The 14281-nt window shown below is 48.2% G+C and overlaps 1 protein-coding gene across 3 annotated transcripts in view; it reads left to right on the top strand.

Annotated features, from left to right (window-relative positions):
* PLXDC1 (plexin domain containing 1) overlaps positions 1 to 14281 on the top strand; it is a 170423-nt gene that overhangs the window by 60855 nt on the left and 95287 nt on the right. For all 3 annotated transcript variants that reach the window (XM_077314907.1, XM_077314908.1, XM_077314905.1), the window contains exons 4-5: positions 9933 to 10002; positions 11202 to 11324. In XM_077314907.1, the coding sequence (XP_077171022.1) occupies positions 9933 to 10002; positions 11202 to 11324 (193 nt within the window). The remainder of the gene's footprint in view (positions 1 to 9932; positions 10003 to 11201; positions 11325 to 14281) is intronic.

Below are 14281 nucleotides of genomic sequence, written 5' to 3'. Positions count from 1 at the left end.
TGGGCAGCTGTGGGGGGGCAAGGAAGCGTTGGTGGTGGGGGCTCGCAGGGGCGACTTGTGGCGGAGGTGGCGGAAGAGGGCGGTGGGTGGGTGGCTGTGTGTGTTGGGACGGGGAAGTGGTGGCGGAGGACAGCCCCCCCCTTGAGGGGTGAATGGCTGGGTAAGATGCTTACCTGGGCTCCATCTGGTCTTGGCTTGGGCCGGCAGTGTCCAGGCGGCTGGTGACCTTCAGGGGGGGGCAAACGGACAGGGCGTCGAGGTAGTGACACGTCGAGGCAGTCCCTTTGGCAGCGGCAAAGGATCCTGGCAGGCTGGCTGTAGGCAGCTTGTGGGCTTTGGGGTCGGCAAAGGGACAGGCCCGGTGCGTCAGTGACGCGATGGGGCTGTTCCTTTGCGGGGGTCAAAGGCTCCCGGCCCTGGACTGGCTGCAGGCGGGGTGGGGCGGGGTGGCTCGGCAGCAGCGCGATTTCCACCCCACCTCCACTAGGCCAGCCATGTCGGGCAGCTAGCCATCACAGCGGTGGTCAGAGTAGAAATGGCGGCATGGCAGGAAGACGGCGGAAGTGGGGTGGGTGGGTGGGTTGGGAGGCGCTGCATGCCTCCCGATTCGTCAACTTTAGACCAAGGGGCCAATAGGATTGGGCCCTCCGCTTGTTATTCCAGGGGGAAGGGGCCAATGGCTGCCCTTCCCCATCATGGACAAGGCCCACCCCAAGGGTCCTTAGCCTTTTATTTATACTGCTCCCGCAGAGCGGTTACAGATTAGTTTTTTTATTGTGACCAAATGTTTTCCATGCAATTCAATCTCATATGAATGTAAAAAAATCCTAATTCCTGTCTTTTCCTGTGTATCTCTGGGACTTGGGCACTTTCATTATGCTGTATGTTAATTTGCCCTCTAACCTTATCTATAAGTCTGAACTGATTATTTTCATTCCATGACATTGTATCTGAGGAAGTGTGCAGGCGCACAACATCTCATACATTGAATAAAACTTTGTTGGTCTTAAAGGTGCTACTGGAATCTGCTTCTGACCAACACAGCTACCCACTTGAATATATCAATACTGAAACACTTTTCTTAACTGCTGAAACAACACAAAGCTGCTATTTGTATTGCTGAGTGCTATTTTTTTTGATGACCCATAAAACATCAGTCTGGGATTTTTTAAAACTTAAATCCTGAAGAGATAAACAAAAGGAAAGAATTAAATGTAAATTTAATTAAATGTAAATGCATGTAAAGTGAGCTCATGTTATGATTTTAAACATGTATTTGGGGCCAGCTTCATTGCAGTGCTTTCCTCCTTAACTGGGGTTTAATTGACCTCAATATCATTTTAGTGAAACTTTCACATAAAATTATAATAGGAGATTGGTTAAAACACCGCAATTCAATTGAAAAAAATTTTGTATGAGAATTTGGTGTCATCTGCAAACTTGATGAGTAGTTCCTCCACCATCTCATCTAAATCATTAATAAATATGTTAAAAAGTAACGGACCGAGCCCTGAGCCCTGAGGTACCCCACTACTCACCTCCCTCCAGTCTGATGAAACACCATTGACAACAACTCTTTGAGTGCGGTTCTCTAACCAATTCCCTATCCAACTATCTGAAAATCCAGATTGCAGTCCTTCAATTTATCCATCAGAACATCATGGGGAACCTTATCAAAAGCTTTACTAAAATCCAAGTAAACGACATCAACCGAATTTCCACGATCCAGCAAACCTGTTACTTGGTCAAAAAAAGGAAACCAGGTTGGTCTGACAGGACCTGTTGGAGACAACAGAGGGATAAGCAGGCATCGTAACTCACCAAGCAGTGCATCTGGAAGATGCTGGTGCCTTGGTTCAGAGGGTTTATGCAGTAGTTCAGAAGAATAGATGGAGGAGAGTAGTCGAGTCAGTCTGTGGAGGAACAAAAGTAGTATCAGAGATATACTTGTAGCCTGTAGATTTCTGTGTAAGTATTGGGTAGGTGTTTGGTGGGGAGGGGTTTCTAGGAGCGAGTGGGATAAGGTGAGGGAAGTGGGAGACAGTGTCGAAGGCACAGGCTGTACGGTAGGTTTAGTTTCAGGCAGGCAGTCCAAGGAGGTTGCTGGAGATGCATGTTGTGCTGTCAACAGTGGTGTTGCAGGCTGATGAGGACGGGTCTGTGAAAGAAGAAGGGATGTGTAAGTATGAGGTAGAGTAGTAAGCAGGAATGGCAGCAGTACTGAGAAGTGAGAAGTGAGGCACTATGTAATTGAGGCCCCATGGGGAATGTGTGTCAGGAAGCAGTTAGTGGAGTTAGTGGAGTTAGTGGAGTAGATGAAAGGCTGTAATCAGGGGAAGCATCTGTAGATGTATTAGGCTGTTAATTAGATGTGGAGGAGTCTATGTGTTGGAGGAGAAGTAAGAAGTAAGAAGAAGCGTGGTGGGTTTTCATCCGGCAAGACATTTAGGGGGATGGAGAAAAATAGGGACAGGGATAGTGAGGGGTAGAGTGGCATATCCCATGGGGAAAGGGATAGTGTTGGCCATGGATGTATGCATAGTGGCAAGGAGGGCAGCACAGGGCACTGTGGGCATGTTGGAGCAGCTGGTGGATGGAGAATTGTAGGCAGTACCCAGGGAGCGGTGATGGAGAAGTGCTGGCTGTGAAGTCACAGGGCTGTCTCAGGATGGTGGGAGACGTTGCAAGTGGAGGCAGCACCCAGCGCGATGAGTTGTGAGTCTCTGTGGAGGCATAAAAGTGGTGTTAGGAATCTGAATGGTTTGTCAATTAGGAAGGGGTGGATTAGGGAGGGGTGGGACAGACAGGGGAGGGTGGCATCTGTGAATTTTCCTGCCATGTCTGCCTAGCGTGATCACCCTTCAGAAGGAGGAGAAGATGGACAGGAAGTCTTCTATTCAGGCAGGAAGCAATGCAAGAAACAGTTCAAAGAAGTAGAGCACTGTTTGGGAGGGAATATAGATGTGTGAGATTTAGGCCACAGATAGGGAAGTATAGGGCGTAAGCAAAATGCAAGGAGTAAAAATAAGGGAGTCGAAATCAGAGATTCAGGCAGCAGGTAGAGAAGCAGGGAGATGCAGCAGGCTCTGGATGCATGCCAGGAAGTAACAATGTGATTGGAAGGGTTCCCCCATGATAGTGAGGGTGGGGGGAGACAGAATGAGGCTGTGCTGGACATGGTAATCGTAAATGATATAGAGAGATAGTGACAGAAATAGCAGGGAGACATCAAAAGCACAAAGGAGGAAATGGTGGTGGGAAGCATGCAGATGAACACGGTAGGGAAAAGGCAGAGGCTGAAGGAGAGAGTTGTCTGAATGAAGAAGAGAGATCCCTCAAGGATGGAGAGAAGAAGGGAAGAATGCAGAGGGGGTGGAAGGCAGGAGTAGGGTAAAGAGGTGGGCAAAAGATGGGTGAGTTAAAGAGTGAATGGAGAAGAGAGGGAGAAAGGTAGCAGCAGATGGAGAGGAGTGAGGGCACAAAAGAAAGAGAAAGAGAAAGGTTTGAGAGGGCTCCTTGCCCCCACCCAGCCCCAGCAGCGGCGCGACCTTCCCCCCTGTGCCCCCTGCCCTCCCGGCTGCAACACGGTCTTCCCGCCAGGCCTAGAAGCACAACTGTCACAGGAAGACAGACTCACAACTAGGCTTTTGTATTAAGAGAAATCTTTATTAGAAGTAGTTCTGAACACTCTAATATCTGAAGTCGAAACTAATCGATACATGGACAGCAAGAGTTATCAATGCATTTCTCCTGTCTAAATGTCCCCACTTTCCCAGGGTGGAATTACCCCCCCCCCCCGCTTCCAGGTGCCATCCTGGGCTTCCTGTCAGACCGTCTCTGGCTCTGGCGTCCTTGGTGGAATTGGTACCCTTCTTTGTAGATAACAAAATACAGGGCAACATTTGCAATTAAGTGTCACAGCAGGAGAGAATGCACATTGCAGTGTGAAATAGCTCAGGGTCATAAAAGGGGTTACAAAGGTTCTACAAACACACAATCTATAAAAGATGGAGTCTCTCTGGTCAATCTCAGAAGATGGCAGAGATCAGGGGACTGATCCTGACATTCCGCCCTTCCAAGAGGGTCTCCCCCTCGCACTTCACCCACTATCGACAGATCTAGGGCATTGGAGAAACTCACGGTGAAACTCCTTGATGAGCCTGGGAGCCCATACATGTCCTGCCTCCACCCATTCCCTGTCCCCCATGGGAAATTCTTTCCAATCAACCAGGTATTGTAATTTTCCCTTATGCCACCGAGACTCCAAAATATTGTTCACTTCGTAGTGTGTGTCTTTATCTACAAATACGGGGATAGGAGCAGCAGAAGCAGGATGCCAGTCATCAGGAGGCGGGGCTTTCTTCAGCAAGCTGGAATGAAAAACGGGATTAACATGTCTATAAGTTTTGGTAAGGGATAGTTCCACATTCACAGCATTGATTAGTCTCTTGACAGCAAAAGGACCTAGAAACTTGGGGCCCAACTTGCGGGAGGGTTGTTGGCTGTGTAGATTCTTGGTAGACAGATAAGCTAAATCCCCCACCACCCAGGAAGGTGCTACCACCCTTTTCTTGTCTGCTTGAGCCTTATACGAGCGTTTGGCCTCCTCCAAACAATCCACAATCTGCGGCCAGGCAGCAGCAATCCCACTGGCCCATTTCTTAACATCTGGGGAACTCAAGGGTGAGAATTCCCAAGTAGGCACAGCTGTCAAATCTGTGCCGTAGACCACCTTAAAAGGAGAGACCCCCCCATGGATGAGTGCACTCCATTATTATATGCAAATTCAGCTAACGGGAGTAAGGAAACCCAATCAGACTGCTGATGGTTGATGAAGCAACTGAGATATTGTTCCAGAATTTGATTCACCCGTTCTGTCTGGCCATTAGTCTCTGGGTGGTAGCCCAAGGTGAGGGCTTGGTCAACCCCTAGCAAACTCAGGAGCTCCCGCCAGAACTTGGCAACAAACTGTGAGCCCCTGTCAGTCAAATTCTGTGCAGTTTATAAACGTGTTCAATAAACAGAGGTAAGCCTGCACAAGGAATGAAGTGGGCTTGTTTTGAAAATGCATTCACCACCACTCAAATGACTGATTTCCCATGGCTGAGTGGGAGGTCCATGATAAAGTCCATTGTGATCTCTCTCCAGGGGGCCAAAGGCGTGGGCAGTGGCTGCAGCAACCCCCCGCTGTTTTGGACGTGAGGCACATTGGACACCCTTGCACATACAGTTCCACATCTTTGCATAAAGTGGGCTACCAATAGTGCAGCGTTTTCACAAAGCCAAAATGCCCCGCCGCTTTAGAGTCATGGCACAGTTTCAAAACGGCTCGCCGTGCCATTGCGGACACAAACAGTCGATCCCCCCAGAAAAACAACCCCTCCTTCTCCAGGAGCTCTGGGTGGAGGTGGGCAAAGTCTGGATCACTGGTGATGTCCTTCTGGACCCAACCCCCCAGGAGAGGGAGCTCTGTCCAGTGCATTTACTTTGGTGAGAGTGAACGGGGCTGTTTCAGGGCCTGAAGGTTCTTATGATCAGTCCAGACAATGAAGGGGTGGGTGGAACCTTCTAGCCCATGCCACCATGTGGAAAGGGCAAGTTTTACAGCGGTGGCTTTCTTTTCCCAAATTGCCCAATTTTTTTCCGGCCCTGAGAATTTTTTAGAAATATATAGGCGAGGGGGTGCAACCGGCCATCCTCCCCCTCTTGGAGGATCACTGCCCCCATGGCCACGTCTGAGGAATCTACTTGAACCGTAAACGTATTGCTTGGGTCTGCATGAGCCAGCACCGGCTCCGTGGTGAACAAGGCTTTCAGGCTTTCAAAGGCAATTTGACACATTTCCGACCACACTAGTGAGGTGCGTGGTTTGGCTGCCTGTTTCACCCCCTCTTTTGTTTTTAGAAAGTCCATAAGAGGCAGCGCCACTTTGGCGAAATTAGGAATAAATGAATGGTAAAAGTTTGCAAATCCTAGGAAGCTTTGTAGTTGCTTGCGCGGGCAAGGTGGTTCCCAGGCCCACAAGTCCCGTACCTGCCCTGGGTCCATTTCAATGCCTGCTGGGGACACTCTGTAACCTTGGAAGTCTAAACAGTCTTTATGGAACTCACATTCGGACCGTTTTGCACTTCCCACACTAACTGCACATGCTCAGAGGGCTCTTCTGAGTACAGAAGAATATCATCCAAATATACCAGGGCCCCTTTATATAAAAGATCATGCATAACTTCATTAATTACATTCATGAACACGCTGGCCAAACCGAACGGCATGACAGTATATTCAAATTTCCCGTAGGGTGTGTTGAAAGTGATTAGGTATTCATGTCCCTCCTAAATTTGCACCTGGTAGTAGGCTTCCCTCAAATCCAGCTTTGTGAAAATCCGTGCTCTCCCCAAATGACTCAGTAAGTCTTTGATCAAAGGCAGTGGGTAGGCATTGGATGTGGAGATGGCATTCAGGCCCCTGTAATCCGTGCACAATCTTAGAGTGCCATCCTTCTTTTTTACAAAGAGCACGGGTGCCACCATCGGGGAGGTTACGGGGAGAATGAAACCTCTGGCCAGATTTTTGTCTAAAAATGCGTGCAGCTCCTGCATTTCTCGCGGGCTCATGGAATACAATTTGGCCCGCGGGAGGGGATCCCCTGGTTTAAGCTCAATGGCAGTCCATTTTACGATAGGGGTGGCAGCTGATCACACTCTTTCTCTGCAAACACATCCTGCAGACCCCAATAGTCCTTCGGAAACCTTGGTGGCCCGGCATGACACACTGCTGCGTGCTCACGCCGCCCTTCCTTTACAGGCTTCACCGGTTTGGTTCGGCAGTGTCCCTGGCATCCTGGGTCAGTGAACCAAATTATGCAGGACTGCCAACGAACACTGGGGTCATGCTTGCGTAACCAATCCAGCCTCAAGACACACGCAAACGCAGAACTGGGAGCGACCACTGGTTGGATCTGCTCCCAATGCTCTGCAATGTCTAAGTCCAGAGGGCGGGTGTGGGTCATCGCTTCTCCCCTTGCACACACTTCCCATCCATTTGGGCGAACTGGAGCGGTTTATGCAGCAGCTCCTCTCCCACTCCCAGAGTTCGCACTAGGGGCGGATTAATCAATGTCCAAATACACCCCGAGTCTAGGATACTTTGCACCCCCATCTTCTTCCCTGTCTTGGGAACTGTCAAAGTCACTTGGAGGAAGAGTAGGGGGAGAGGACTCACCAAACGCTTGCCCCTGCCTCGGACCTACTGGCAGGGCCACCTCACAGCAGGTCGTCCTCGTTTCCCGACGGCTCCCTGGAGGTGCCTCCTTCGTCCGCTCTGCTGTCGCTGGTGGAGGTGGGCGTATAGACGATGGGTTCCAGGAAAGGGGTTAGGAGCGCTTTCGCTGCCTTTTCCCTGTGGATGCTCCCTTGGTTGGGGCTCCGGCCGGTTTGCTGGTTGTGGGCTTGCTTGGAGACTTCTCTCTCGCAAGCGCTGCTGACTTCTTGGAGGGGCACTGAGCCAGGAAGTGCCCCTATCCCCCGCAGCCCAGGCAGAGCCCTTTCTCCCAGCATCGGGTGTGCTCTGCTGCATCTGGAGCCTTTGCGGCGGGACTTCGCTTAGGAGTGGACGACTTGACTCCCGCTTTGGGCTTTTCTCCTCCGAGTTGGGCTGCCAAGCGCATCTGCTTCTCCTCTTCCCCAGCCAGTCATACCCAGCCCATCACGATTTCGGGAACTCCCATGTGTACTGGCCCACCGTCATCGAGCCCTGCTTCAGGTTCCTCAGGTTCTCTTCAGCCGTCTCTGCTTCGAAAAGGTCTTCAAACCTCTCCCTCATGCAGCGGATGAAGTGGTCATAATCTCAGACTTCTGCTTGGGCGTACTGGTAGAGGCTCACAAACCAGCCCTGGCATCTCCCAGCGGCGGGGCGGGTGGCCCAGCCCGAGCATCCTCTCTAGGTGAGGCACCAGCATGGAGCCGCTCTGTCACCCAGCTGCTGGTCTCTGCACGCTGTCCTGTGCCCAGGCGGGGCACCAGCATGGATTTGTCTCCAACAGGTCCTGTCAGACCAACCTGGTTTCCTTTTTTGACCAAGTGACAGCTACAGGTCCTGTGGGAGCATCCAGCATTACGCAGGGCCTGCAAGATGGAGCTCTTCCACCAGGTCTATGGCTGAGGCTGGCGCGTGAAGGAAGATCTGGACTCCCCCCCTTCCCTCCCCTTTCTGGGAGTATTAAGAGCTGATTAAAGTGAGGGCCATTCCGCACCGGAATCCATGTTGCAAATTGTTTGCGGAATTAAAAATCGCCATTTTAAATAGTGGAATTCGTTGTTAAGCATACCTGCCTTTGTAATGGAATCCAGTTGCGTTTCTATCATTTCCCACAGGATTCCGGTCTTGGCAAAAATCGCTAGCCAGGAAGCGCTATCGCTGAGCTGTGTCCTGGCCCGGGCCGTCAAGCAGCCAATGGGCGGCCGTTATCATGCTCCCAAACAGCCCCTATCCCTTTAAGGAAGGTTTAAAAAAAACCACACACACATGTTGCAACGAATATGCGTTGATTTGTTGCAACGGAGAGACCCATCCAGCTAGCAGGTGGTGTTTGAGCTGCCGTTTCATCGTTGCCACGCTCCCCGCGAGTGAAAAATAAAATTCCCCCCCCCTCACGGGTGCCGAAAATAGTGTGAAAAATAAAGGGAAAATAAACCAGCAAACGGGCCTCTGTGATGCTTGTGCTTGGTGACTTTAAACAGAGGGACTGCAGCCGGGGAAGCCTCGCTGGGTAAACGAAGGCTTGCCAGTACGTTGATCTCCGCTCGCTCGGAGAAAAAAAAATGGCGATCGCTTCGCCGGAAGATCAGAGGAGAGAGCCAGGAGGAGGGACTTTGCAGGAACCACAACAATGGTAACACCCAGAACTTTTCTGCTAGTGTTGCAGATTGGTTGCAGGAGTGTAGCGCTTTCCGGAGGGTGAATCCACTTTTTGGGATTTCCCTGAAAGCGCTACAACGAAGCGCTTTCTGCGGATCGGTTTCAGGAGTGTTGCAGATTGTCAATGACGTTGTGCATAATGGCAAAACTGTAGTGATTTCAATTAGTAACCATTGTGCTATTTTGGACGAATGCGGAACGGCCCTGAGAGATCAGTCCCTTCATCTACCCTGAGGTCTTAATAGGATTAGTATGTTTTTTTGCCGCCCAATGATTGGGCGACCTTAGTTTTTAGTTTTTTAGTCGGTGGGTCAGTTGATTATAAATTATATGCATTTTATTGGGTTTTTTAATGTTTGGGGTTTTATTGTAAGCTGCCATGAGCCCTTGTGGGAGTGGCGGGATATAAATGTAATAAACAAACAAACAAACAAATAAATACCTGGACCAGCCCCGCCCACTCTCCACCCACTTAGCTCTTAACCAATTATTTATACCGCTCCCTGAGTAGCAAGTAGTAGCAAGTCCTCCCACAAAGGCCAACCTGGAAAGTGCCTGCCCCTGAATTTACTCACAGAAATCAAGATTCAACTGGCAATATTGTTGTAGTTGCCTAGCAATGACCACAGAGGAAATTTGTTTCTTAAAGTTACAGTTAAAGTTATTTGGGGGGATGGTTTAATCCTATTTTTAATTTAATAATTCAGGGTGTTTTGTTTTGTTTTGTAAACTTGGGACTTTTTCAGGTTTGTAGATTATCTGCTTTGTCTGTTAGGGGCTCCGGTTTCAATATTTAAGTGTCCACAGATTTGGCAACATTGAAAATTAGATATATTGATGATTAAATTTGCAAAATTTAGTCTGAATCTGACTTCCCTTTGTACAGAATATGGATTTATTTTTCAAGATCAGTTTGGTCTTAATCCTGTTGCAAAGATGTGATTAAGAACATATCTGAAACAACATCCACCAGATTCCCTGCCTTCATACTGTTATTCCCATCTATCTTCCTACAGAGAGTCACCATATCATTTGACTTCCCCTTTTATGGGCATCATCTGCGGCACGTTATCATAGCAACAGGAGGTGAGCCTCACTGGGTACCACACTGGGTATGAGGGATGATGTTTTGCAAAGGTTTAGAGAAAACAGGTGGATAGTTTTACGGATGGAGAAAAGGCTTCAAAAACAATGTGGCATTGATTTTGTGGATGCAAGTGCTGTGGGTCATCTCCATCCTTTTCAGCTAAAATATTATTAGTAACAGGCTACTGTTACTAATAATAAGAGGGCAGGAAACAAAAGCCTCACTCTACCACACTGTTGTCTGCGACCTAATCCAGATGTTCTTTCCCCGTTTCCTGATATGAGAGCAAGAAGAGTGATAAAGGAGAATCCCTCTGATGGGATCCTCAAATCATAAATCATGACAAACACACAAATCACCATAAAAGCAAAGAAAATAACAATTCAACGTTATAAAAACCTCCCAAACCAAAACAAGATCAAAATCAGTATAAAATGTCTAGTTAGACAGAGAGAGAGACAGACAGATATGATTGCTGCAGCTGAAAAACATTCAGGGAAGATACTTGGATGATAAAAATGGGCTTAACTGTGTGCTTAACTGCGTATGTACCAGATGAACTCTCATGGAATGACGATTCCAAACACAGGATACCAGGTAGCATAGCATTCCAAGCATAGGATACCACCTGATGTATTCCCACTACCCCATTTCTCTTTTAGTTCTAAAATATCCTAAACTGATCATATTATGGTCATGGTCAAGGAGCCCAAGCAAGCTCCTTTGGACCCAGTAAAGTGTACCAATTTCCTGATCTCCATGGTTGGGTCCTGGCTAGGGGGCAGACGGCACCTTCAGAGGGAGAATCCATGCCAGCCTGTGGCCTGCTCATCAACAATTTCTTCTGTGTTCATATGTAGAAAAGGAGGAACTAGTATCTCATCACACAAGGAAGGGCAGATAAGAGCAGACCTGATTAGGGTCTGGTCCATGTGTGGCTTGAAGATCTTCTGAAAATCATAAATAATCCACCATGAGGTCTTTTATTGGATCTAAATAAAATATAAATATTTTAATAAAATTAAAAAAATATGTATTTCAATGACCTCCTTGATTTGTATGCTGGAAAAGTGAGTTGTGATCCAGGCATTGCTGGGGAAGAAATTAGCAGACTGGGCCAACCAAATGCCTATAAGGGACAATAGTAGTGTAATATGGAACAGGGACATGACTTGCTTCTTTTTTGGTTTCCTGCCAGGGTTCATCTTTATGGGTGATGTCATTCACCAGATGCTGACAGCCACACAATACATTGCCCCTCTTATGGCTAACTTCAACCCCAGCTACTCCCGCAATTCCACTGTCAAATACTTCGACAACGGTGAGAGTTTGGGGAGGGAGGATTCCTTTCCATTCATGCACCTGTCTTCACCATACACATAAACAATTTGGAACAAATCCTTGTTTTTCCCTGTCTTCCGCAACAATCTGATTTTTTGCTGGTGAAAAAGGCAGATCACGGTGGGTATCATAGAACCTGAACGGACAAAAGCAGTTATGAGACAAAGGCAGAAATTAAGAAAGAAATGTGGGTGTCACTGAATGAAAAAGCAGCCTGAATCCAATCTAAGATTCAAACAAATCCTCCACATAGTTCCTCCACAGCTATTACTAGCAAACTGAGCCAAGGACAAGAACAAATGTATATTGCCTTTGTTATCCCTGCTTGAGTTCTGCTGCTGTCTGTGTGTTCAGTACTGGAAGACAGGGGATAGGGGGTAGGGCTGCCAGACCCAAGTTGGGAAACTCCTGGAAAATTGGGGCTGGAGCCTAGGTAGGACAGGGACCTCAGTGGGGTACAGTGCCATAGAATCCACCTTCCATTTTCATCGGGGGAACTGATTATAGTCTGGGAATGAGCTGTAACTCGTGGTAATCCCCAGGTCCCAACTGGAGGCTGGCATCCCTAAACTGAATGCTTGCAAAATATGAGTACCACTGAACCAAAAGTGCATTGTGCACCATAGCTCATACTGGGACATCTGTGGCTGCTTTTACAATGACCAAGTGCTGTATCTTGGCTAATTTGGCTTTGTTGTGATTAATCAATGATAAGGGTGAGACTCTGAGGGGCTTTTCGCACGCCTTCAAAATCTCACAATGGTTGCCAATTGAAAACGCTATTGATTTGCCGTTATGCACAACGTCGTTGACAATCTGCCACACACCTGAAACCGATCCGCAAAAAGCGCTTCCTTGTAGCGCTTTCAGGGAAATCCCCCAAAGTGGATTCACCCTCCGGAAAGCGATACACTCCTGCAACCAATCTGCAACACTAGCGAAAAAGACCTGTGCGTTAACATTGTTGCGGTTTCTACAAAGTCCCTCCCCCTGGCTCTCTCCTCTGATCTTCCGGCGAAGCGATCGCCATTTTTTTTTCTCCGAGCGAGCGGGGATAAACGCACCAGTGAGCCTCTTTCTGTTTAGAGGCTTCCCCGGCTTCAGTCCCTCCCCAGAGTCACTAAGCACAAACAACACTTTGGACACAAACAACAGAGAAGCCCATTTGCTGATGTATTTTCCCTTTATTTTTTACACGAAAATCGGGCCCGTGAGAGGGGGGGGGATTTTTTTTTTTCACTCGGAGGGAGCGTGGCAACGATCAAATGACAGCTCAAACACACCGGGCAGCTGGATGGGTCTCTCCGTTGCAACGAATCAACACAGATTCGTTGCAATGGGTGTTTTTTTTTTTTTAAACTTTCTTAAAGGGAAAGGGGCTTTTTGGGAGCATGCTAACGGCTGCCCATTGGCTGCTTGACGGCCAGGGGCGGGACGAGCTTGGCAAGAGCGCTTCCTTTCTAGCGATTTTTGCCGAGACCGGAAGCCTGTGGGAAACGCTACAAAACGCAACTGGATTCCACTACAAAGGCAGGTATGCATAACGACGAATTCCACTATTTTAAATGGCGATTTTTCATTCAGCAACCAATTTGCTACAAAGATCCCGGTGCGGAAAGCCCCTGAGAATTACTCACCAGGAAAAACAGTTCCAGTCTCAGTAAAACCCTCTGTGGAAGTGTGATACTCATGTCCAGGGTCATCTGTGGGGCTGGGAGGAATCTTCTCTCAGGTCAGACTGGCCAGTGTTCCAAGGTGCAGTTTCATGCACCTTCCTACCTCATGGCTTTGGAGCCAATCTAAATTGGTAGGTTTGCCAGCTTCCAGTTGGTAGATGGAGACCTCTCAGAATTATAACTGGTCTCTAGGTTTGAATCTGCACAGAACTTTTATTCCAATCTCAGTCCCTCTTGTCTATACTGAATGCGGTTTCCATTTCCATTTTGGCTGATTTAAATTTTTCTTCTGCAACAAGCATGTTTGATCTGGAGTGACCCTATCTTTTCTCCGCAATATCTGGAGTGTATATAACCCTCAATATTTGAAAAATTGGCATGGCTAAAGGTGCAGCTCTTTGCTTGTCCCGAAATAACTTGCTGCCACACTGTAGAAAAGCCCTGATTGGCCAGGGCATCAGTTTAAAGATTTCCTCGTTCCCAAGCTGCAAGGTTTCTCTTAAAGGGGAAGCCCTAACTTCTCTCAGCAGAGGCTCCCGAAGCCCTAACTTCTTTCAGCAGAGATTTGCCTTTAGGTTTTTTTCTCCTTCCTCTGCTGTCTCCAATCCTCCCCCCACTTCAAGAAAAGATGCTCCTGCTGCGCTTGCCCCCCCTTCTGAGGTTCCCTAATCACATGCAGAACACTTTCTGTTTCAATGGGGAGGGGGGTAGGATAGAGAAAGACCCGAGTTCAAATCGATTTGAATTCAGCAGGATCCACAATGGAATAAACAAAGTACAGAATCAGCCCTTGTTACAGCAATCTGTTCCCCTGGAAAAAAAATGGATGCTTTGGGAGGTGATCTCTATGGCATCATACCAACAGGTCCTTTCTCTCCCCAAATCCCATCCTTCCCTGCCTCCACCAAAATCTCCAGGTGTTTCCCCATCCAGATCTGGCAACCCTCTTTTGGCATCATACTCACAGGTTCTTCCTCTCCCCAAATCCCATCCTTCCCAGGCTCCACCTTCAAAATCTCCAGGTGTTTCCCCATCAAGATCCAGCAACCCTCTTTTGGTAATATCCACCAATTCTTTCTTTCTCCTGAATTTAATTCCTCCTTTCCCAAGGAGCATGATTTCATGGAGATCAGTGATCTGCGGTATGAGAGTGGAGGTAGGAAAGTTCCAGTCTGCCATTGGAAAATGTAGTCTAGGTCCAAATCAATGTCTTATTTTGATCACTTCCTTGAGGAATCCAGAGTTATGTTGCCCTGTGAGC

Source organism: Paroedura picta, chromosome 16 (genome assembly GCF_049243985.1).
Source record: "Paroedura picta isolate Pp20150507F chromosome 16, Ppicta_v3.0, whole genome shotgun sequence".
Taxonomy (NCBI): domain Eukaryota; kingdom Metazoa; phylum Chordata; class Lepidosauria; order Squamata; family Gekkonidae; genus Paroedura; species Paroedura picta.
Note: the sequence above shows the minus strand (reverse complement) of the source record. Positions and strands in the feature narration are given on the sequence as shown.